Raw genomic sequence first — 26,389 nt, 5'->3', positions numbered from 1 at the left:
TAGAGAGTATCACAGCACTGAAACTGCATTAGTGAGAGTTACAAATGATATTCTCATGGCCTCAGATAAGAATCTTGTGTCTGTTCTAGTCTTGTTAGATCTCAGTGCTGCCTTTGACACAGTTGATCACAATGTTCTTTTAGAAAGACTTGAACATGTTGTAGGGATCAAAGGAACAGCGTTAGGCTGGTTTAAATCCTACCTGTCTGACAGATTTCATTTTGTAAATGTACATGACAAATCGTCTTCATACTCCAGGGTTACTTGTGGAGTACCACAGGGTTCAGTGCTTGGACCAATTCTTTTTACTATATATATGCTCCCAATAGGTAAAATCATTAGACAGCATGGGATAAACTTCCACTGTTATGCTGACGATACTCAGTTATATTTATCCATTAACCCTGATAAACCTAATCGGTTAGGTAGATTACAGGCTTGTCTTGAGGACATAAAAAATTGGATGACTCTACACTTTTTGCTTTTAAATCAAGACAAGACGGAAGTTCTCATCTTTGGACCAGAAATCCAGAAAAGGAAATTGCTTAGTCAATCACCTGACCTGAATGGCATTACATTAATCTCCGAGAACAAAGTAAGGAACCTTGGTGTTATCTTTGACCAGGACATGTCATTCAAATCCCAGGATAAACAGGTTTGTAAGATTTCCTTTGTCCACCTTCGGAATATTGCTAAGATTAGAAGCATCCTTTTCAGGAGTGATGCTGAAAAACTAGTTCATGCATTTATTACATCAAGACTGGATTACTGTAATTCATTACTCTAAGGAAGTCCACAGAATGTAGTTAAAAGTCTTCAGCTTGTCCAAAATGCTGCAGCTAGAGTTCTGATGAGAATTAAAAAGAGAGATCATATCTCTCCTGTCTTAGCTTCCCTACATTGGCTACCTGTTAAATTCAGAATAGATTTTAAGATCCTTCTTCTCACATATAAAGCTCTTAATAATCAAGCTCTATCATACATCAGTGATCTGATTGTTCCATACGTTCCTAACCGAGCACTTCGCTCTCAGACTGCAGGTTTACTGGTGGTTCCCAGAATATCTAAAATTAGGATGGGAGGCAGATCTTTTAGTTATCAGGCCCCTCTCCTGTGGAACCAGCTCCCAGCCTTAGTCCGTAAGGCAGACACCTTGTCTACTTTTAAGACTAGGCTTAAAACATTTTTATTTGATAGGGCCTATGATTAAAATCTGATGTTAGCCTAAATCAGGACAAGAGGGGGAGTAGAAGGAGGTGGAGTGTACAGTTGGTAAAGACGGCTCTCCCTTGCCTTGCCTCCAACATGCCTCCATCTAAATAGGATAGATTATCCAGAGTTATTTCTGTAGTTATGCTGCTATAGGCTTAGACTGCTGGAGGCTACACTGACCACTTTTCACACTCTACTACTTTATTCTGCAATCTGCTCTTTAACTGTATTATTTTCTGCAATTTCAGCTGTTAACTTTATTTTCTCTCTAAGTGTTTTTCTCCCCAGAAGAAGCTACAACGATGTTCTGCTGAACTGTGGTGGCCTCATGGAGGGGGCTATCGTCTAGCACACTGCTGCTAACCACTTAAACATTCTCCCTCTCCTGATAATAACTTTTTGCTTTCCTTGACATTGGATGTGCTACTACTAGTTTATCCGTTTAATTATAGATCCACTAGGATAAATACAATAAAGTTTATTTCTCACCAAATAGAATATTTACTAAGAAATCACAATGTAACCATAGACACATTACTTTGTCTTTGTGTGTGTGTGTGTGTGTGTGTGTGTGTGTGTGTGTGTGTGTGTGTGTGTGTGTGTGTGTGCGTGCGTGCGTGCATGTGTGCGTGCGTGTGTGTCTGCCTGCTCTGTCTTCTCGATCCCCAGTGAGTCGTGGAGGATGGCTGCTAATACTGAGCCAGGATTCTCTGGAGGTTTCTTCCTGTTAAAAGGGAGTTTTCCTCTCCACTGTCACTTTATGCTTGCTTAGTATGAGGATTGCTGTAATGCAATTTGCTGGGTTCCTTATATAGGAAACATTATTTCTGATTGGCTTACTGAACTGACCTGAATTGGAATGTTTATTATGTGAAGTGCATTGAGACGACTCTTGTCGTGATTTGGCGCTATATAAATAAACTTGAATTGAATTGAATGGTCATGTACATGAGTAATTGTGTGGTCTGTTTAAACACAATGCTTAAAGTAGGACTCATAACTCATTGCTGTCAGCAACGTGTTGCTACTTTTTAGGTTCTGGCAGTTGTGTCACTCATCTAAGTGAGTTCCTGAGGTTTGGTGACAGCGAAATAGCATTCCTCGGAGCAACGCTGGTATGGTATTGCTGTTTTCAGTGTTACGCACTCAGCCGCTCTTTGGCAGACCTTGAGAATGCTGTTTGAAATGGAGCTGTGACTTTCCCACCAAAGCGTTGGCCTCCTAGGGGCCTGAGCAGCAGGGCCGGGAAAGTCCTGAACTGCCGAGACTTACGCTGCACCGCCGCCTCCACCACATGCATGCGAACACACTCGCTCCGAGACGCACACAACCTACGGTCCCCAACAGTTCGAGCAAGTCAAACACGGCTTGTAGGCCAAAGTTAAAGACCAATCTCAGCTGTCTGGTGTGCCTCAGAACCTGAAGCGTGACAGTGAAGCCCCGTTTCCCTCCACAATGAAACACTCTGTTGTGTAAGTGCATCTGACAGCCTGTGTTTGTGTCTGATGAGAGCTACCACGCAAAAAACACTTTGGCCTGGAGGAGGAGGAGGAGGAGGAGGAGGAGGCAATGCTGTTTTTTCTCCTGAATGGGATACCAGAACCAGAGCAACTGGGGGTAGAAAAAGAAGTGAGGTTGTCAGAGTGAAAAATGGGGGTAAACATCGGCCCAGTGGGCAGCCATATGGCGGGGGTGAGGAAACTGCAGATTAAGTAGTGGAAGAAGTAAAGGTCAAAAAAGTGGTTTTTAACTAGCTGTCTGAAAAGAAAAGTTTGCTTTGACATTTTGTGAGAGGATGGAGGTGATTGTACTTTCAAAGCAAACACTGGGATAAATCATACAAGGGAAGCTAAAAGTTCACGTTTTAATCACCTGCTGACAAATTACTAACGTAAAAGCACCCGATCATTTGTTATGATGGATTTGCTACGCCTACATACATAAATATTGGTTTGATTCATCAGTGTTTTTATAAATAACATTTTTGATGTGTTCTGTAATTTCACACAATAAACCTCCCGTTCTTATTATCATTTTAATGTGTCTAAAGTAAATATTTAACTTTTGGAAACTCTTGGAATGAACACATTTAAAAATAAAAGAAAAAACACAGAGAAAAGAGGGCGCATACATTTGGTCTGCGACGTAGTTTATGCCTCCCCCTCCTTTGTCTCATCCCTCTGGCTCTGCCAGGAAATTCCACCTAATTAGACAGAAGCTGGTTGCTCCAATTAAACTCTCTCATTCCCAGGCCCTGTGATGTATTCAGTTGGGCTTTCAGTAAAAGTGCACTGGGTGGACCTGCTGGTTACACTCAAGCATCCCAACAAGAGTTATTACGCCAAGACGTATGGCACAAAAACACCAACAGAGTGAAGGGTGGCACCCTAAAAAATTCAAACACAGATTCACTCTTCGGGCTTTGGATCAAGGGAGCGATGACGAGCCATACACCGAAAGTTGCTAAGTAGAAAAATACATTTCAGTGAAATATCGAGTTGTGGTCATTGAAAAAGTAGCTTGGGCTTTTTCAGAACCGACCATTTGTTTCCAATTCTATGTTAGTATTGTTAGCTTACTGTTAGCCTCTATGCTTCTTTACCCAATATTAGAGGCTAACAAAAAGATGCTGTGGCTTATTAAGGGTACACCAGCTCAGTGACCTAGTGGTATGAGTGTCCACCCTAAGACTGGGAGATCATGAGTTCAAATCAGTGGTCGGGTCATACCAGAGACTTTAAAAATGGGACCCAATGCTACCCCGCTTGTTAAGGGGTTCGATTGGGGGGGGGGGGGGGAACCACCAAATAGTCCTCAAGCGTGACAATCTCTGCAGCTAGCTACTACCCTAGGGAATAGGTCAAATGTGGAAAACAAATTTCACAACACACCAGTGTGTGTGGGACAACTAATGGGACTTTAATCTTTAAAATAAATAACTTTGGGTCACTCCTGTTTACTGGTTAACATTCTTTTCAAATTGCTGCTGCTCTTTCCACCGGTGTCAAATTACGACTAGGTGAAAACTTGGCAGCCCCACGGGATCACAGACTGTAAACAAAGACTACGTCCCTCTTTCATTTTCTTTGTTTCCTAGGAGAAAAACTGACAACCCCCCAAGTTGGCTAAAGCCTGGTTCATGCTTCTCCGTCAGCGCCGCAAGAGACAGACACGCACGGATTGACGGAAGCGTTTTGCTCTTTTACTTCTCCGTCTCCTGGAGAGTGTTGCAAAGCAATTGCCCGGCAGGACCACAGAGGGCGTAGTGCTGTTCTGTGGTATCCTGTCATGTATCCGGTCCACGATAGTGTGTTTATATTGTGTTTTCTGTGTATATAAGAGACTTTTAACACGGACATATTTGTCTCTCATCCTCCTCCACCTCTTCATGCGCTCCCCACCTCTAAACCCACGTTTCCTGTCATTTCCGTCAACAAATAAAACGCTTGCTGCGCATCTATTCACTCCTCCAGTCACGGGAGAATTAAACGTTCATATTTTTAGAGTTGTTCGCGAGGATTCTCCAAGCTTCTTCGTGTCTGCCGCTTGTTATCCTCGGCTCTCTTTATGTTTTTGAGAGCGCAATGGCGGCGCTGTAAACAACAGCAGCGTCCTGACCAATCACAAGCTTGCGTTGTCCGTCTCGACTGACGAATTTTTAGAAAAGAGAGCTCGACTCCGTCCGTTCTTGCGGAGCTCTCCGGCAGGTATGCAAGGACGGATAATGGCGTTGCGTGTCTCCGCACTGATGCAGACGGAGAAGCATGAATCAGGCTTAAGAAGGAAATCTGTTTCAACATAACCTTCTTCCCAACAAGATCGAGACAAACTGTTTTGTGGTTTGTTTTCATCGTAGCATTCTTACATATTGCTCCTTTAAATGTGTAGTTTTTACCATTGATCTCTGGAAAAATTAATCAAAAATGTCGAAAGTGAATTAAATGATGCCCAGTTGTTGAAAAATATTGGTGGCTTTGTAACATATAACCATAAAAATCGGGTCTAAAATACATGGGAGCGGGTCTAAGTCTCTGGGTGACGCCATATTAGACAATATGTTTCCTTCTACAGAAGCCCGTGAGGACAAAAATAATTTACTGATTTTTAACAAACAGTTCTACATTTTTCACCATTCATAAATGTTGTTTTACACATTTACCTCTTCACTAGTTGCCAGTGATGAAACAGAGTCTGGTTATTTTGCTGGAGGTTGCGCTCTCAGGGATTTTTGACCCTAATGGGCATCCATTGGTAAGGTCTTACTTAAACACAAAAATATCGCTTGCATTAAATGATTTAGGTATGTACTGCCCCTATCGCCAGGGAAAATGTCACTTCAAAGAAAGCTGTTTTTATCCAGATCCTAAACCAAGCAGAAATACCGTATTTTCCGGAGTATAAGTCGCACCAGCCATAAAATGTATAATGAAGAAGAAAAAAACATATATACCGTAAATCCTCTAATACAGGCCGGTATTCAATTAAAGGCCGGGTCTCCAATTTTGGCCGGTGTCAGAGTCAGCGGAGGTAAATAATGGCCGGTCTCTTATTGTGGCCGGATGGAATGTGGTAACAAGCAAGTACAAGCGTCCCAGCGGCAGGGTTATAGTCCCTAAATCAACCAGCAGGGGGCAGTAGGGGTTCACGCAGACCTTTATTAGGCTTTTTCTTCAAGCTTTATAATGCTTCAGACACGATCTTCTATCACGCTCCTACCACACAGAGTCACGGTGTCAGTTAACCATGCTAATTCAACCCGCTCCACAGAACACACATCACCTTCCCTGTGGCTTACATAACACTCACACAACACGCAAATCAGCACATAGGAACTAGCAGAACGATAGGAAACACATATAACACAATACCCAGAATGCACCTGGCTTACAACCCCAGCCAGGTCATTACACTATCAAGTTCAAAGAGAACGTGCTGATTATGCTGCAGAACACTATGGGGAGCAGCAGTAGGGGGTGTATGAACTACAGTAATCCCTCGTTTATCGCGGTAGATGCGTTCCAGACCTGGCCGCGATAGGTGAAAATCCGCGAAGTAGGGACTCCCAGCATGCCCCTCGCGGGGATTCCCTCCACGTCGCATCTACGTCACAAACCGCGGCTATAAACGGAAGTCGCCTTTACAGCTCAGTCATCGTTTCTTCAGATTCATGATCAGAGTTTCCAACCTACCGATCAATCCAACGAACTATCAGCTCATAGTAAGTTATCTTACTTACTTCTGGAAAGCCCGGCATTTCTGTGTCACTTCGTTGACGCTCGAACGCTCGGGGGTTTCCTAGAGCAGCCGGCGTTTCACCGACGCTCTCACTTCCGCGTCTGTGAAACCACGCTCCCTATTGAATTATCGTATGATCACATTCTCTGTGATCAGCAATGCGCTGTGCCAGACCGTAGGTACTGACACGCGATCGTTCATGTCGGTTCAATTCCTTTAATGTTTTCTGTCTTTTATTTGCGCCTGATGCATTTCGCTGCATGCTGTGGAGCGGGGCGGTGCGCGCATCAACTTGTCCTCCAACGCACTGATCACTGATACGGCCGCCAAACAGCGAGCGCTCCGCTGTTTTTGCGGTCGGTAGATATTTTAGAACTGCAGTTCAAAGGTAACTCATGAGGTGAATATATATGAACCCAGGCAGCAGTTTTTCTTTAGGATTGAGAGGAGATGCAGGAAGATAATAAACAGACAGGACAGAAAAATAGTCAAATAAAAACAAGTTAGTTTTTGTACCTGCTGTTGCAACAAACAGACACCACTGAAGGTCATCAGAAGTGAGGAACAGAAAATGAAATAATTATTTTAATGTTTAGAGCAGCAGGAACTCCGAGAGGCTGCAGGCACATCAGTGAGTTTGCGGCTGCTGCGCAGGGGGAGGGGGGAGAGGGCTGAAGCAGAAACTACCGTTGTTAAAAGAAATGTGTTTAACTTTGAAAATGTGGGCACAATTTTAATTGTCAAAAACTCCAGCAAACCATTAGTTCATTTTGCTCAAATAGAAATAGAGGCCTGCCTCTAATACTGGCCCTCCTTCCAATAAAGGCCTGGAGCTTGATGAGCTTGAGTCAAATACAGGCCCGGGCCTGTATTAGAGGATTTACGGTAAGTCGCACTGGACTATAAGTCGCATTTTGGGGGGAAATTTTATTCTTTTTCTTACAAAATCTGAGACCAAGCATTTCACATTGCAAGACAAGTACCGGTAACAATAACAGAATAAACAACCAGGGCGCAGCAGCGCACCTTGGTCTCCAGCAGAGGATGGCAGCGTTTCAAACCCTCCCAGCGGGCGGGGAGAGCTCATTCCTGGGCCGGAGCCGGCCCGCAGCACCCCGCCACAGGCTGCAGCAGGTGATGGCGGGGCAGAGGAGCTTATTCCTGGTCCGGAGCCGGTCCGCAGCAGCGCGGTATACGTAATTTGGTATACAAGTCGCTCCGGAGTATAAGTCGCAAGACCAGCCAGACTATGAAAAAAAGTGTGACTTATAGTCCTGAAAATACGGTAGACGCCATATTTAAACCTTAAACCTTTGCCCACATCACCACACTCAAGGCTTTCAGCTTAATCTTGTTCTATGTGCAAAAGTATAAAATTCAATGGATGCATACCTGATGACAGGAGTGAAGAGGCTATGAAGACGGCAGAACAGCCGAACACCCTGAGAATTTTTAAAAAATAAAGAAAGAAATGGTTGCAATTGGATATTTTCAAGGTAGAAATGGGAATTCAGCTTCTACTGTTGCATCTGTACCTTGGCTATAACATCATGCATGTCGCTTCTGGGATGAAAGGTGCCGTCGTCTAGGCGAAAGCGGTACAGCACAGGCTCAGGCTTAAACTGATGTTTGTCTGTGACTGGGACACAAAAAAGGAGAAGCAGATAGAAAAATGAAAAGAGATGTGCCAAAGTTCGAAAAGAAACAACTAAAGAAAAAAGTGAACTCTGTAGGGAGCGCTATTTGTTTGGCTTTAAACTCGGAAGTATAAGAGGTTTAAATTTATATTCAGGCCAAGCAGGGCTGCATAAAGAAACGAGCTTTCCACAGAGGTGGAGAATCCAACCTCACGCAAAGCTGTCACACATAACACGGCCGCTCAGAGCTCCATGCTTCACTTGCTTCAGGCGGCTTTCACGTGCTCCCTCCAGCTCTAATAGGTTGGCTCCTTTTTCTTAGCCGCAACCATGCAGGTTCCATTAAAGGTTCTTATGAAAAGATCTTCCTGTTTTTCCTCGTGGGGATGTCCAACTGCACTAAGGGATGCTCAGAGGGGCTCGGGGTCATTCCTTTCTGTCAGAAACGGCTTTAAAACCCAATTCTGTTTCCAAGTGAGGAAGCAATTTCATTCCTCTGAATGATTCAGGACCCAACTTGACATTCAGCCTTACTCTGAACGAATAATGTATGAAGATGAAATTAGGTCATATATTAACTAACTAATAATCAGCTATAACCTCGTGCATTTACTGTACATTAGCTTTGTTAACTAAAGCTTGGGAGTTTTTAACATTTCTGTAGAATTCCAGACCGTTTGTTATTTCCTCGCTCTCTTACGCGTCACGAAATTTGGAACAATCGGAGGATCAAATTTCCTTTTGCTGCTGGAATCTGGAAGCAGCCTGTAACCCTTCTCAGAATACTTAATAATTAAGGTTGGGTGATACGTATACATGTTTCCAAGCAATATTTGTCAGTCAAACAAATGACGATGAGGTGAGGTTTTCACTTTTTGTTAGCGTGACAAACACTTCATGTAGCGCTTCACCAATCCCAAACGTCCTTAAGTTTAATGCAAAAGACCGTTAGGGGCCTTCATGGGAGATTGTTGTTTTACAAACTTCATTGGCCATTTGATGAGTCAATGAACAACATATTGTGCCACGACTGTTTTGAGATGGAGCGGTATTTCTGACCTATTGGCCAATAGTTGAAGACCTTGCCCAATCCTTCACCAACTGCATCAGGTGAGATGTCGCTCAAAAGTATGAAGCTAATATGAGATGCTAACAGAAGCTGTGATTCCATGCTGTAGTTCTTTTTTAAAACACAGAGCAGTTTTGTTGACCTGTTTTCCCGCTACGTTACGTTTTCGTTTGCGGCTGCAAACTTCCTCATGCTGACGCGTTAGCCTGAGGAAGTTTGCAGCCGCAAATGAAACGTAGCGGGAAAACAGGTAAACAAAACTGCTCTGTGTTATAAAAAAGAACTACAGCATGGAATTAGAGATACGACACAGCAAGAACACACCTAAGCTAAGAAGCTGTGATGATGTGATGATTAGGACAGCAGTAGCTCAGGAGGTAGAGCGAGTTGTCTCATGATCGGAGGGTCGTGGATTTCACTCCAGCACCCCCGGCCAGGGGTTTTCTGCTGTTTTGTTCTTGGGCAAGACACTTCACACAACTTGGTTGATGGCGGGAAATGGTAGTCTTGCCTGTCAAACTGCCCCTTACCATCACCGACAGTATATGAATGTGAGAGTGTGTGAATATTCAATTTGGGTGCCTTGAAAAGCACTATATAAATCCAATCCATTATTATTATTATTATTATTATTATTATTATTATTAGAGATGCACATGAAGGACATTTTTAAGCGCTGTATTATGTTGGGTTGTGGACGTGAGACCATTTTTGTTTGAGATGGATCTATTTTGTCAGTGATGAATAGTGAACTGCTATTATTTAGCATTTCTGCGTGGTTTGACAAAAGCTGTGTCTACAGTTATGGCTGTATCCTTGACTGGCATACATTATTGGAAACAAGAATCCCTACTTATCAATGATGCATAATGTGTTGTCTTGCTTAATCTCATAATAAGCAAACGAGGCGTGAAAACTCCTTTTCCAGATCTTTATTTAGCACTAGCCACCACTACTGTATCATCCATGCAGTTTCCCTCCTAATCTACTCCCCTGCCTTCTGGGTAATTGAGTTCTTTCTGAACTATCTCATAACATCACATCTTTCTCCCTATAGAACAATAATAATTAACTCTCTCATAACATCACATCTTTCTCCCTATGGAACAATAATAATTATCTGTTAGGATGCAACCTTCCTGACGAACATCATAACCTTACTGACAAAATGACTCCTCCACCTGGAACAAATAAGCATTCAGCTTCTCTCTACATTTTTTTTTTTTTTTTTTTTTTTTAGAACACCTTGCCACATTTACTCTAACAACTCTCAATTAGTCTCTTAGGTGGCTGAACATGTCTCTTTGGTCTCACCAGTCTTTCACCCTGTGGTGATGTCATAGTTTTCAAAAGTCTCTCAGCAGCAGGTGACGCAGAATCCTGTGACGGGCCACTTCTAGCGTCTTCTGACCCTCTGTTTGCTGACTCTGTAGATTTCTCCTTGTCCTGCTGCACTGTCTCCTGAGATTCTGTGTCTTTTCCTTCTGGATGTAGCTGAAGGTCTACTCGATTTCTCCTCAGGGACACTCCACCCTCCATCTGGATCTTGTATGAACGTGGCGCCACCTCCTCCTTCACCTGACCTTGATGTCTCCAGGTCCCTGTAGTAATGTCTCTGAGACGCACCTTGTCTCCTGGCTTCAAGGAAGGCAGGTGTCTCGCCTTGCGATCATGCAGCTGTTTTTGTTTCACCTTTTGTCCATCCTTTGCTTCCTTAACTTTATGTGCAGTTTTTGGCGTCAGCAGGTCCTCATTGACTGGCAGGTTGGAACGAATACGTCTCCCCATCAGCATCTGAGCTGGTGACATTCCATTCTGCAACGGTGTGCTTCTATAGATCAGTAGGCTCTTCTGAAAATCCTCTCTGTCCTGAGCTTTTTTCATTAATGTTTTTATTATCTTGACAGAGCTTTCCGCTAAGCCGTTGGACTTTGGATATATGGGGCTTGATGTTGAGTGTTGAAACCCCCATTCCTTAGCAAAGGTGGCAAACTCACAGCTGGAAAACTGGGGCCCATTATCGGAGAAAAGTTCACATGGGACACCATGCCTGGCAAAGACAGTCTTTAGATAAGCAATTACTGCTTTACTTGAAGTTGTCTGCAGTTGCCCAACTTCTGGATAGTTTGAAAAGTAATCTGTCACCACTATGTAACTTTTCCCATCAAAATCAAACAGGTCTGTTCCTACCTTATAGTAAGGTCTGTGTGGTGCTGGGTGAGCCAGCAGTGGCTCCGCCTGCTGTTTGGGCCTGTAGATGCGGCACTGTTCACATGAAGCTGTGGTCTGGCTGATGTCTTGGTTGATTCTTGGCCAGTACATTACTTCTCTTGCCCTGCGTTTACACTTGACCTCTCCGAGGTGACCTTCGTGGATCTTTTGGAGCATCTGTTTGCGTAACGAGTATGGTATGACATATTTGCTCCCTTTCATCACTATGTCATCCACCACAGTTAGTTCTCCTCTGCAGTTCCAGTAGTCCTGGATTTTCGCTGAGCACTCTTTCTTGTTTTCTGGCCATCCTTTCATTATTGTACTCTTAAGTTCATTCATGACTTCATCTGCATTTGTCTCTATTTTTATCTGTTCTGATCTGTCAGCAGATACTGGCAGAGATGTCATCACCATGTCAACATACGCTTGTATGTCCAGACTTTTCTCAAGGTCTTCATGCTCTTCCTTATCCACTGCTCTTGACAATGTATCAGCTGTGTACATATACTTTCCTTTGGTGTAGATCATGTGAACGTCGTATTTCTGTAGCCTGATTAGCATGCGCTGTATCCGTACTGGACAGTCATTCAGTGGTTTGGACATGATGGACACCAGTGGTTTGTGGTCAGTTTCCACTTCAAAAGTTTGGCCATAGACATACTGATGGAAACGTTCACATGCATACATGCTCGCTAACAGCTCCTTTTCAATTTGAGCATATCGTGTCTCTGCACTCGTCAAAGCTCTGGATGCGTAGGCTACCGGCAACCACTGTTCCTCATGTTGCTGCAACAGCACTGCACCCAGTCCGTGTTGTGATGCATCTGCTGAGATCCTGGTGCTTCTCTCTGGGTCATAAAACTTTAGCACTGGCTCTTGTGTGAGAATCTCTTTCAACTTTAGAAAACATTGCTCTTGCTCATGGGACCAGATCCATTCATTCTTTTGTTCAAGCAAACTTCTGAGAGGTGCTGACAATGTTGACAGTTGTGGGACAAACTTTGCCAGATAGGTGACCATTCCTAGAAACCTTCTGACGTCGTCTTTGTTGTTTGGTCTTTCCATGTTACATATTGCTGACGTTTTCTTTGGGTCTGGCTTCACCCCATTCTCACTGACAACATCTCCCACAAATGTAAGTTTTTTCACTCCAAACTCACATTTATCTTTGTTTAGTTTCAGATTGACTTCTCTTGTCTTGTCTAGTACTTGTCTCAGTCTTTGGTCATGTTCTTCTCTAGTGGTTCCCCAAACTATGATGTCATCCATCATGGTCTCCACTCCTGGAATGTGCTCAAAAATCATATGAATGGTCTTGTGGTAGACTTCAGGAGCTGACAAGATGCCGTATGGCAGACGAAGAAACCTGTATCTGCCCTCAGGTGTGTTGAACGTACAAAGTCTAGAGCTCTCCTCGTCCAGCCTCAGCTGCCAGAAACCTGATGAGGCATCTAGTTTACTGAACCACTTAGCTCCGGCAAACTGTGCCATGATTTCTTCTCTGGTTGGCAGCTTGAAATGTTCTCTTTTAATTGCTTTATTTAAATCCCGTGGATCCAAGCATGTTCTGAGAGCACCTGTTTTCTTTTGTAGAACCACCAGTGAGCTGACCCATTCAGTTGGCTCATCTATTTTCTTGATGACCTCTAGTTTTTCCATGCGTGCCAGTTCGTCTTTTAGTTTTTCCCGCAGTGCAAATGGGATTTTCCTACAGGGATGCACAACAGGTGGCACATTTTTATCCACACATATTTTATGTTGTCCTGGGAGACATCCAAGTCCTTCGAAACAGTCTTTATATTCTTCCATGAGGGAATCCTGATCATTCGAGGCTTCTGGTGTGGAGACTATGTACACCCTTTTAACCAGGTTGAGCTTTACGCATGCACTGAGTCCTAGGACTGGTTGTACACTCTTATCCACGATCAGCAGCTGTGCTCTTATCTGGTGTTTTTTGTATCTGAATGTCGCAACACATCCACCTTTAACAGGAACTCTCTCTCCTGTGTATCCAGTGACTTTTATTTTCACCGGATGCATTTTGCTCTTTTTTGTCATAGCTTTGTAATGTTCCCATGATACCAAATTAACCTGGGCCCCTGTGTCCAACTTGAATGGAATTATTGTCTCATTAACTTCAACTGGCACCACCCATTCCTCTTTCTCTGATGTAGAGGTGTGTACTTCATCTACAATGAACTCCTCCTCATCCTCTGCTTCTTCATCGACTGTGTGAACTTTCTGTTTTGGAGCTGCTTTACAACATTTGGCATAGTGATTCATTTTCCCACAATTGTTACAGGATTTCCCAAATGCTGGGCACGATTTTGGTCTGTGACTGCTTCCGCATTTACCACATCTGAACTCTGTAGCTTTCCCTTTTTGGTACTTTTGTTTGGTAAATGTTTTCTTTATTACTCCATCTTTGCTTAGAGCATGCACTGACGTCTCACCTCTCCGGAGCTCCTTTGCTTGTGCTCGTGTGGTTTCCGCTGCTCTGCACATGCTGACACACTTATCCAGTGTAAGTCCAGTCTCTCTGAGCAGCCTCTCTCTCAGTGCATTATCCACAGTTCCACAGACAATCCTGTCTCTTACTAGCGAGTCTCTCAAAGTCCCAAATTCACACGATTTGCTTAATGTGTGAAGCTCTGCTAAATATTGATCAAAAGGTATTCCCTGCTTCTGATCATGGGTAAAAAATTTGTACCTCTCATAGGTCACATTTTGTTTAGGTACGAAGTACTCTTCAAATTTATTCATCACGTCAGCCAAAGTCAAATCAGCTTCATCCAGCTGAAAGCTATTATATATATCCAATGCATCTTCCCCTATAACATGCAAAAGGATGTGAGCTTTCAGTTTTTCATCATCTCCCCCTGCTCCGCTTGCAGTCAAATATATATTAAACCTCTGCTTAAAGCGCTTCCAGTTTTCAGCAAGGTTACCAGTCACTTGCATGGATGAGGGCGGGCTTAGCTTATCCATGGCAGCACGTCGGGGTATCTCAATCACTGCAGCTCTTTACTGTTGTCTATCTGCTCTCACAGGCACCGATTCCTCTTCTGTTTGCTCTAAGTGACCACACACGATCAGCTTCACTTTTACCCTCGCTCCCAAGCGTCACACGATGCAGCACCGGTCTTTAGCATGTAGCTCTGTAGCGCGCCATTACTCACGCTCTCCATAGACTCTCCCTCTACATCCGTCTTTCGCGGCTCCCCCGTGGCAAATCTGTCCTTCGTCTTGCTCACGGCCACTTCTGACACCATGTGTTGTCTTGCTTAATCTCATAATAAGCAAACGAGGCGTGAAAACTCCTTTTCCAGATCTTTATTTAGCACTAGCCACCACTACTGTATCATCCATGCAGTTTCCCTCCTAATCTACTCCCCTGCCTTCTGGGTAATTGAGTTCTTTCTGAACTATCTCATAACATCACACATAATATGTATATGTGCAATGAATGTTGAAACAATGATGCTGATTTGACAATGAGGTATGTAACGTTAGTTTAAGAGCTTATTCTATCTTCAATTGTCAATAAATTCATTCAACATTAGCGTACATGAGTCAAAAAGTGTAAATGTAAAGCACGTTGGAAGGGTTGGTGAACACATCACATCTCCCTCATGACTTGTCCTTAAACAAAACTTCTCACAAACTAACTAGTTCAGTTGTTAATTAAAAACGTTTCTGTGCAACCCAAGAACGTCAATGGCATGCCAACCTAAAACTACAAATGTGCAACATAAAGCAAAAAAATTAAAGAATGATAAAGAACGTCTGAAATGTACAAAAAAGAACAAACCGTGGTGGATGATGCCATTCTCCAACAGAGCTTGACCCAGGTGGACTCCTTCCTCTGGGTTGCCCGTCTCACCAATTTCCATCAGCCAGGACACAAACTCACTGGGGGAAAACACGAAACACAACGTTGGCATGAATAAACGCTTGGTAACCCAAAGAAAAAAACAACCATGAAACTAGGATTGGGACAATATTACATGTAACTTGTACCAAGTTTTGTAACCTGTAACATGTTTTGTAACTGTAACTTTTTTTAGCATGTAATTCTTTTTTTTGTAACACGTAAAATTTAATACGTAACATGCAGTGGTGGGCAGTCAGGGCCAGCAAAGCCTTCTCTGCTGGCCTAAATGTACTCAAAAGCGTAAATGTATTTTTTTTCCTTTGGTAATTATTTTTAAATTAAAAAAAATGTTTACTGGTCTATTTTCTTTATATCCTATTATACCCACTTGGCTGTGCTGCTTCCAGTGTTAAAATACCAAGGCTGGGTGTTATCCAATCAGATTTAAGCTAGCTTGTGTTTTCAGGCAGATTAAGTCTGCCCTAGGCCTTCAGAATCAACCGAGAAGCCCACTGTCCGCTGTAAGTGAACAGAGACGATCTAGTTGCGATAGCCAATCAGCTCACGAGTCAGCTTGGCCCGGGCCAGCTAGCTGGCCTCACGCAAAAGTTGACATGAACGCATCCTGTGATTGGATAAGCAGTAGTTAGAACTTTTCTAGCAGCATTAAGCAAAATATCAAAACTAAATACGGAGATTTGTACCTATAGGCAGCTATCGGTGTATTTTTGAACACATGATGGCTGAAAGAGGAGAAGGGACCGACTTGGTGGCAGATTTACTTGCCACACCATTTTCAAGACGGACCTTTCAAGAAAAAATGGATATTGTGAGAACAGGTCGTCTGACTCCAACGCTAGCTGGCTTGTCCCAGCAGGGGAAAGGATTTGTTCGTCATTTTCAGGCAAGCAACTATGAACGGTACCCACGGCTAACAGCTTCAGAGAACCGCTGCAGGTTATTCTGCTGGGAATGCCCGTTGCTCGCATCAGATGGATTTGGTATCATTAAAGCGCGTTAAAATGTACGCCAGAAACACGACCGGACAGACACGTCTTTCAGCATTAGCCTCCATGTCCATAGAAAAGGATCCACTCATGGACCTGAAGCGCACAGATAAACTGTACAGAGCCACTGAGGTTTTCCTGAGGAAAGAAAGAAGGATGGATTTTATTTTCTAATGAGCAGGAGAGGAGGAGATCCATGCTGGACATTTATGTTGGTGAGTAGAAACATTTTATTAATATTTTTTTAATGTTTTGTCATTTTATTTTGTTAATAATCAATAAATGGTAACGAAATAAAATGGCAAAATGAAATTATTCTGTGTTCTGTTTCTATGCAATTTATATTGTGAATGACGTGGTGTGTGCAGCTGCGCCAACATGTTCAATTGTTTCGTGGTACAATTTTCTCCAAAACAAATGCAAATAATGTGTTTGCTTTACTTATTTATTTTATTGTCTCATCTCTTAAACCCGTCTTTCATTTCTGAGATTTGACGGTGTCCGTGGTCAGCTTCCTACTCTCAACTGGGAATGCGAGTTTGATTTTAAAGACTCTGGAAATTATGTGTCTTGACCAGCCACTGGGTGTGTGTGTGTGTGTGTGTGTGTGTGTGTGTGTGTGTGTGTGTGTGTGTGTGTGTGTGTGTGTGTGTGTGTGTGTGTGTGTGTGTGTGTGTGTGTGTGTGTGTGTGTGTGTGTGTGTGTGTGTGTGTGTGTGTGTGTGTGTGTGAGGTTTCTCCAGCTGTGATGTCCTATTGATGGTATTTTAAGGTGTATTAAATTAGATTGGACTGAAATGGAAATCACTGAAGGCCCAGGGGTGGAACGCACCGCCCGCCACTGGTAACATGAAACTTTCATTTTATAACTTACAGAAAACAATCAATCTATAAAATAAAAGTTTCATGTCACATACCAAAGTTACATGTTACAAAATGAGAATTACATGCTACTAAACTGAAGTTACTTGTTAAAAAACGAAAGTTATATGTTAGAAAACAAGTTTTGTGTTACAAAATGAAGGCTACGTGTAACAAAACGTGAATTACATGCTAGAAAACAAAAGTCATAGTTACAAAACATGTTTCAAGTTACTAAATGTGGTACAAGGTAAATGTAATATTGTCCCAATCCTAGTTCCATAAACAACAAAAATACAAAGAAATACACAAAGGAGATCTGGAGAGTTCTCCATTCACCCTTGAGACATAAACATATGGTTTATTTACTGTTAAGGGCCACGCTTGTCTCATAAAACAACCAATTTTGTCTATTTCACTTCATTTGTTTTTCACTTGCAGAACAGCACCATCATATACAAACAGTTAACTGGATCTTGGCAATTACTTGATAGAAAACAAGAAAGAGAAAACAAACCAGCCGCAAGAAGCAACAAACACCATCTGATGCTCTAATAGGCTGAATGAGCTGAATGGGGTAATTTTATTTCATTTGCTGAGAAGAAAAAATAGGACAAGGAGAACTAGAGAAACTCAGCAGGACCCTTTCTGGTTACATCCTTCTAATCTCTTTTCACCACAAAAGTCAAACAAACACGGTGAGGAGCACCACTGGAATGCTCCGGAGCTCACTTCCAGGCCATGATGGAGATCGTGTGCATTTAATATGGAGGTCATGTAATTGCTTCTTCTTCTTCTTCTTCTTTAACGTTTTAAGGCAGACTGCCTCATTGACTGATCTCCGTCCCATGAATATGTCACTAAGTTTGTTGCTCTGATTGGTCCTAGTGCTGTCCAATTGTGTGAAGAGATCAGAGGTATGACCAAGTCACTGCTATGCAAGTCACAAGTCTTTCCAGTCAAGTCCAAGTCAAAGACAACCAAGTCCAAGCTGAGTCCAAAGTCGATGTGGAAGTCGAAGTCAAGTCCAAGTCCTTAACTTAGAATTTTCAAGTCATATTCAAGTCATCTGTCCAACTTCAATTTAATGACAATGATAATAAATAAATTCCAGAAATAAAGCTTCTTAAACCTTCGTTTATTTGCTCAAACAAGCAGAAAGTGCAACTGAAACTGATTCTAAACAAAGTGTTGCTGCATTTAGCAGAACAAGATCAAACCAGAACCAAGAATGATTCATGATTTTTGTCCACGTTGTGCCACTTTTGTGCTAAAATATTAATTATGCTCAAGTCATCATCAAGTCAAAAGATGCAAGTCGATTCAAGTCGCAAGTCATTGGCATTCAAGTCCGAGTCAAGTTGTAAGTCTTTATAGATTTTATCAAGACAAGTGAGAAGTCATTAAAATAATGACTCGAGTTGACTCGAGTCCACACCTCTGGAAGAGATATTTTGAAAGACGACAATAGATTCTGCCTCTACGACTGAGCTTTGTCTACGGGTCGTGGCCAGACTACTTACACATATAAGGTGGCTTGCTAGTCGAACTTTCTGGCACATAAAGAGCAGGGTTGGTTAAAAAGGACGTTGAGTTTTTGTAAATAAAATTTCCAAGGACATATCTGCAAATCACAACTAACTGTATCAATTACATTTAATTTTGTCATTTAGTCTGAAAAGCTTTACATTGTTTTCTTAATTTATTCTCATTTTATTCTAAATGTAGGATTTGTAGTGTCCAGCTCTTATTTTTGTCTGAAGGAGAAAGCAGGAAAGCTTGTCCATGGTTGATTATTAGTGCATTTTAACATAAATGATAAACATTTATGTGTTAAAAGACTAGAGATAAAACAAATGTGTCTGTTTTTAGATGTTTCATTGGTCATTTGAGACCATCGATAAACAGCAAAGTGACTAGATGCTAGGCTAAAAACGCTGTTAGCTGTAGCTCTAATCTGACTAAAACAGTGATTTTAGTTATTTACAAACAATAAATGTAAATTTATCAGTTTCACATCTATTTAACACTCTGATTAACACACTGTCATCAAAGCTGATGCTGCATTCAAAGTCATTCAAAAGAATCTCGGTTTCGTGTCAACATCATTCGTAGAAAATGTCACTTGTTGTAGGTTTTAAACATGACAAGAACTTCCATTTAAGAGGATTTCACAAATTTCATCTTTTATGTTTCGCTTCATTACAAAAAACAACCAACAGAAACTGTTGTGCCATTTAAAAAGGAGGCCCAGAAATAGCCTCCAGACCTAAATAGCAAAAGCAAGACGAAACCGAGTAGATGTGGTGAGAGGATGAAGGCGCAGCATTTCACAATGGAAGGAGTGGGCTGAGTTAAAGCCATTGGCAATGTGGTTTTCATTAAAGATATACGATGCCGTTTCTCACTCAACAATTACGCCTACATGTAATCAACTCCAGATTCATCAGGCCAGAGGAAGAACGAGACAAGTTTTTTTAACCACAGATGGTCGTCCAGGTGTTGCATGTGAAGGGGAGCTTTCCACAAGGAGCTCCTCTGAGATTATTTCACACCACATGATCTCTTTAGACTCATTCAGATGACCGCATATGACTAGTGTTTAATCCTTTGAATCATTTCAGCTGACAGATCCATTCCTTCTACAGACCACGAGGGATCTTGTGTTGTCTGCGTGGACCAAAGAAGAAAAGCAACTCCTCGCTCCAAACCGCCATGCCTTGTAACTTGGCCACAAGTATGTCCAATTGGACTTTTTGGGTGTTCTTTTTCTTTCTGTTTGCTTTTAAAAAATAGCATGTTTGGAGATGACTGATTATGCTTGAGTCAACATCAGTATTACAGCTTTTTAAGAAGTCTTTCAGATGTTTTAAAGGTCAACTTTACTCATATTTTAGTACACTTAGTAGGAATGAAAGGCTTTTAAGTAGGGCTGCTCAATTAATCGAATTTTAATCACGATTACGATCTGAGTTTTGAACGATTATAAAAAACAAAACAAGCCGATTATTTGCTCCTCCCGCTTGCGCTGCCCTGAGTTGCAAATGAAGCGCTCCTCCCACAGTGTTGACAACTTAGTGACTGTGACGCTATTTCTAGCAGCTTTTCAGACCCCCTTCTTGACTTTTTAACTTAAAAGTACCTAGCGAACACCTGAGAAACATCTCTGGTAACCCTTAGCTACTTTCTGGATAACTGTCGTCGACGTTTCCTGCAGGTTAGCTAAACACTCCGCCTGCGCTCCGGACCGTTCTTCAGGACATTAGGAAAGGGAATGATGTAGTGATGTGTCAGTCGCTAAAGAAACAGCTCTCGGAGCCGGCTCCTTGTTGGATTAACCAGAGTGAGTGACACACACACACCGCACCTGCGGACTCCTGAGCCGCTAAAAATGGCTAAATGTGCGCGTGCGGCGTGCTAAACACACGTGCAGCTTGCCCCGATTGCTGTGAGACCGGTTTGGGGGTTGGGGGGTGCAGCTGTGGTTGGGACAATTATTACATTAACTGATGGACTTGTAAATAAATAGTTTATAAATAAGGTAGAAATAAGTTCCTCACGCTGATAAATAATAACTAATCTCTCTGAGGACACAGTGTTAGTGCACTACTACAGCACCTTGACACGACTAAATACGTATTATGCAACATTTTGTGAACATCAATTAATTTGCATTTATTTGTTATAAATGCCACTGTATAATTCTTGCTGACAGTATTTGCAAGATATTGCTATTTGGGTCTGTACTAGTTAGACTTAAATGAGTTAAACCAAACCCTTGGGTCATAAACTATGAGCTATAAGTATATTGGTCTTTTTATACTGGGAATCAGGAGTTCTTTTAGTGATCATCTTGTTTCTTATTTTTGTCCTGATTGTGCCCTGAGCAATTTATGACTGAATAAAAACAAATAAAATCAACATAAATTGAAAAATCGTCCTAAATAATCGTGATCTCAATTTCAGTCACCATAATCGTGATTATTATTTTTGCCATAATCGAGCAGCCCTACTTTTAAGTCATTCTCGGGGGGACAAAAAAGCTCCGGTGCGCCTGTATGAGGACGTAGAAGACAGCCAGAGGAAAAAGTGGCAGAAGACAGGAGGGTTTGGAGTCTTACTCCTGATATTTGGAGATCTAGACTCTGATTGGATAACAGCAATGCAACTCTACCACTTACGCTGTTTGCTTTGCAACGTTGATGTTTTATTTCCACAATTAACACAAGCCTGGATGAGCTTGCCATGTTGTGGAGTAGCTAATGCTAATGGTTAGCTTCTACTAACTGAGACGTGCTCTGCTCTCTCCTGGACGCTACATCAAAAACAGCCTTCCCTGTATCGAGTCAAGCTGGGAGAGTCCATGAATGTTAAGTGACAGTGTGATGTAAATCTGTCAGGTTTTTCTGAACAGAGCTTTTTTCCAATTATTTTCAATCTGAAGCTAATACAGGAAATGGGGTAGAAGACTACTTCACATTCAGCTGCTGACCATTTTCAAAGACAATAAGTAAAAAATGGTTTCTCAGTGAACCTGCTCTTTAAAATAATTGAAAAAAAGTAGTAAGAAGTAATGTTTAGGCTAATCAAAGTGGAAGTAATATGTAAATAGAATAGTTTCTTCAATAAGTTGCAGGAAAACAAAGATTCTAGATTATCCATTTGTACTAAATGCATCCACAGATAAATAAGCAAAGAGTCTAAGCTCATCTGTGAAATTAAAGGACAAATTCTGGAGATGCTGAAATCAGACAATGAGGCGCGATATTTCCACAGCCGATATCTAATGTCAAGAATCCCTCAGGAAGCGTGTGAGGTAATCTAGCAACAGCAGGGAAGAAGGTGGGCAGTCAGCTGAATCAGGCAGGAAATCTGATTTATGGCCGGCATTCAATAAACGATTCCTCCCCAGACACCAAACCAATATTCCTTTAATAAGATTCACGAGCTAAATCTGGCAGGGTTTGATTTTCCCTGAGACAAAGAATTTCCTGAACGTATGCTTTTTGTTTTTTTCTTTCCAAACACCAACCTTAGAAATAGTTGCAAATTTAAAAAAGACAGCCCAGAATAGGAAACCAGTCGCTATTAGGAAAGTTTTAACATGAGCCTTACACAGTACACTGATCCAAGTCCCATATAAAAAAAATAAAACTCCAAAATTGCATTGCACTGCTTTATGTTCTTTCCTACTATTCTACTCTGGAAATTATTTATGAAAATGTTCTTATCTACAGATAAAAAACAGTTTTAATGGAATAATTAAGAGATTATCAATACAGAAAATAATGATAATCCAAGAAAGGGTTGCGATAAACTAAAACATCAGCTTTTTTGTTTTAATTTGATATTAACAATATTTTTTCATTAAATCCCATTTTCAGTACTTAAGTTAATTGGCATCAAGAGTTTGGTTGATTCTTCCAAAATGTGAAAAAATGGGTAAATATCAACTGCATTTAAGCTACATTGGCAAATCTGCATAACAAGCTCTTTTTTTCATATCCTTAACAACGTTCTAACATAGCATAGCTATAAATATATAGAGAGATTTAGAAAAAATGAAGTGGTTGTCTTGCAAAACTTCAGCCAATAACACGACTCGGACCAAAACAAACGATTGGACCATCCAGTTGTCCGTCCTACAGAACCACCGCACTTCCCTGGGTCCTCCACTCATTACTTGCTCAAGCATTTTGCAACAGAACGCCACCGGTGTGAGAAGTTCTCTGTTTATTAATATCAGAGAAGGAGAAACAGCCGGCTGCTACCACTTCAACTTTAGGACAAAAAAGCAGTCCCAAAATTTAAAAAAGCTGTTTGAAGTCATGGAAACAAAAGGAGTTTTGACTTAGAAAACAGCGACTGGTGTTTAGCTCGCTCTCGTGATCTCTGGTAATGCGGGTTCCAGTATCAGATGGACGTGGCCCAGGGATGACAGCCGTAAGAAGGGCGAGAGAACGGTAACCGGGTTTGAGTTTAAAGCTAGCTTGTTTCGCGTTTTGTCGAACTCAATATAACATCATTGTGACATCATCACCATCCTTTACCATGTGTTTGGCATAATGGTTTAGAGGCTAAACACACATGAAAGTACTAAAATAAATACTTTTTGATTATTTTTTTTACACCATCTGCCTGAGAAAGTCAGAGAAGCAGAAAATGTTAATGCTACAATATCTGTGAACAGGGCCTTACTTTCCCAGGAAACACTTGGGGAAGGTGGTAAGCTTGCGTTTGCGGTCCTTAATGAGGTTCCCTTTGGTCATGAGGTGGTAGAGCTTCTCTCCTTTCTCTGAGACCATCACCCACGTGTCCTGCTCCATACCAAGCCTCAGACCTAAGCAGAGGATGAAGGAGGAGTGGTTGTTGATATCACACCATTCCTAATGTCTTCACTTAACTCTCTGGCTAAACATCAATTCAATCAGAAGAAGGTAATGTCCTCTAACCCTTTGATGCATAATGGTCACTACAGTGGACAGGTACTCAATATTGTTATTTATTTGTTTTTGCTATTAAGCACAACCGTTGAAGACTTCATTGCATTTGAGCCCCTCCGTTTGGACTTCAGTAAGCCAAGCCAACATATTTCATGTTCAGAATGCACGCTGCCCACTGAAGTGGACATGTAATAAATTATTTGTAAATTATAAAATTTTACAAAAAAAATATTTGCTGAAATTTGTTTCATTCACACCTAAAGACAAATGAAAAAATTGTTAAAAAAAATCATGGTTGAAGATTTCATAATTCATGCATCAAAGGGCTAATTTAGCAGGATAATTAGCACCACTTTTCTGATGTCTGCACCAACGTCTTAAGTGGGATCATAGCATTTGACTTAATGAAACTTTTATCTTGTCAAAACGATAAAACACATCATGCAACTCCAGCCTGAGGAGATCCATACTTTTCCTCCGCTCCCGTTCCTTCATGATGGCCTCCAGCCACTCCTGTTTCTCCTCCGGGGTCTTGGCCATGCAGACGAACCACTTGTTCTTGGCCGTGTTGTGGATCTTCCAGCCGTTGTTCACAATGTGTCCACTGCTGTGGTAATCAGCTGTCGAGCAGAGGGGAGGAAACCACAGTCTTAACCTTAAAAGTTTCATAAAATCTCTTAAAGCCATAATATGTAATTTTTTCATATCTGTAAATCATTTTCTTGAGCCAGTATGTGCTAAAATGACCCTGCAGGGTTAATGAAATATCACTCAGACCCACACCGCCCTCTGTGGACAGAATACCGCATTTGCAACTTCAGAGTGCCGGACCGGCCTGTTGGACTTAGAAAAAATTGAGCTGGCATACCTGCCGCTACAGTCTGCTTCCAGCATGTTTACTGCAAGTTTTAGATCATGAACACAGGTGATTTGTCTGATTTAGTGATGAATCACTCCTGTAGCTACTAATGAAGGCTGGGAGATGTTCCAGCTGTTAGATTAAGGTGTTAAAAAAGATGAACGCACAGAAAGGAGATAAGTTTCATTTTCGGGTCTACTAAACAGACACTAGGGGGTTAAAAGCTAAAAGCTGCTGAATAAAAGCCAACACATATAACCAAATATAACATTATGTGACTCAAATGGTAATAAAAAATCTGTATTCAAAGCATGAAGTGATTCATTGATTATTGCTGCTCTCTTTAATGAGATAAACGAGCAACCACACATTCGATGTTTGGTATATACATTTATCGTGACATTTTCTGTCTCTGTTTAACAAAACCTGTAAAAGTAAAGAGAGGTGGGTGTTTTTTTATGGCCCTGAGCTGACCTATGGTGCCTCCCAACAAAAAGTAAAACACCATAATCATCAATTATGATTATGTCTAAAAGCTTATATAGAGCGGTGTCCTCTGTATGGAATTCCTCGAGGGTGTGTTTCAGCCCTGGGCAGAGAGTGTGTTCCCGGGAAACGCAGAGGCACTTTCATTACGCAGGAATCCGAGCTAAAATACTCCCGTCCCTCTGGATCTCAGACTGCGATCTTCCGCCTGTGGTGCAGAACACCCGTGAGTTTCAGCGCTGCCCGCCTGCTCCAAGTGTTTATCCACTCGCTCTCTCCAGATCCAAACCCATCAATCTCCCACCAGAAACACAGAACACTGCTGTCCATCTAACATCTGCTGGAAAGAAAAAGATGGATTCTACAAATATAAATGATAATGAGCGGCTAGGAGAGGCCAAGAGACATAAAATGTGAGAGTTCACAAAGGAGCAGCAGTCCAGTCTCAAGGATACGTGACCGCAGATGTTTCATTTTATAAGCTAGCGTAACACACTTTAAAGGTGTATTAGAAGGAGTTCATTCACAATTGGAAACTGCTCTTTGATCTGCTGCATGAAAATTTGTTGTGGCTCACAATGGCCCAGGAGCCCCTTACTGAAGCCCTACAATGGAAAGACTGAATTACCCTGCCCACTTGTCCAGGACATGAATGTTAAATGAGCTGTGTGCTGATTGGCCAGTTAACCACTTTTAACTCTGTGTTCTGGGTGTGTGCTTGGGAGGAAGGGTTGTATACGACCAATTGAGGAATGAAGTGAGTGACCAGTGGACTCTGGAGAGGGAGTTTGCAGGCAAAAGACAGAGGATACGGCCCACGAGCTGTGGTTCTGCTTGGCATTCACTGCATCCTGGAAGTGAGTAGCACTTCCTTGTTGTTTTCCTCTCATTCAACAAGGACACTAGCAGCTCAAGCTAGTGTTAGCAGTAGTTCAGGCTAGCATTAGCAGTATTTGACACTGGTGTTGGCAGTAGCTTGGGCTAGCGTTAGCAGTAGCTCAGGCTAGTGTTGTCCTGCAGTTAGTATTACCGCAACCAATGTTTAAATATTGCAAACGTTGAAGTGGGGTTGGGAAATGCAGATTAAAGTGGGTGTGTCTTGTTTCTGACATGTTTAACCAGCTTTACTCAGAAAGCACTGTTTCTCTTACATTACAACATTACAAATTTAATCTTTTTATTTTTGACATTTTTATTTTTATCTTGAGAAGCGCTATATAAAAGATTTTTTCTTCTTCTACACCCCAAGGTAAATTTGGTTTTATATTCTAGGACGTCTTTAAACCACTAACTATAAAAACGTTTGTGTGTGGCCTGCCATGTTTTAATAGGATCTGAGAGTAGGTGGGCATAAATTGGAAGAAAATAAACCTAAAATAAATCTCTCACCAGTGCCGTCGTCCATATTTTCCACCTCCATCACTTCAGTGTTGATTCTCCCTCTGAACAGGTAGCGTGGTCCCTCAGTGGAGGCTTTGCTGTTTTTTAAACGC

At 41.8% G+C, this 26,389-nt stretch overlaps 1 protein-coding gene across 3 annotated transcripts in view; it reads right to left on the bottom strand.

Moving 5' to 3' along the window:
• The window catches only part of prex2 (phosphatidylinositol-3,4,5-trisphosphate-dependent Rac exchange factor 2), a 152,016-nt gene that overhangs the window by 77,443 nt on the left and 48,184 nt on the right, over positions 1-26,389 (bottom strand). For all 3 annotated transcript variants that reach the window (XM_015955247.3, XM_054751157.2, XM_054751158.2), the window contains exons 8-13: positions 26,286-26,389; positions 24,022-24,171; positions 23,307-23,448; positions 15,179-15,279; positions 7,983-8,086; positions 7,840-7,889 (exon numbers count right to left, since the gene is read on the bottom strand). In XM_015955247.3, coding sequence (XP_015810733.3) covers positions 7,840-7,889; positions 7,983-8,086; positions 15,179-15,279; positions 23,307-23,448; positions 24,022-24,171; positions 26,286-26,389 — 651 coding nt within the window. The remainder of the gene's footprint in view (positions 1-7,839; positions 7,890-7,982; positions 8,087-15,178; positions 15,280-23,306; positions 23,449-24,021; positions 24,172-26,285) is intronic.

Source organism: Nothobranchius furzeri, chromosome 7 (assembly GCF_043380555.1).
Source record: "Nothobranchius furzeri strain GRZ-AD chromosome 7, NfurGRZ-RIMD1, whole genome shotgun sequence".
NCBI lineage: Eukaryota > Metazoa > Chordata > Actinopteri > Cyprinodontiformes > Nothobranchiidae > Nothobranchius > Nothobranchius furzeri.
This window is presented reverse-complemented; position numbering and strand designations above follow the sequence as displayed.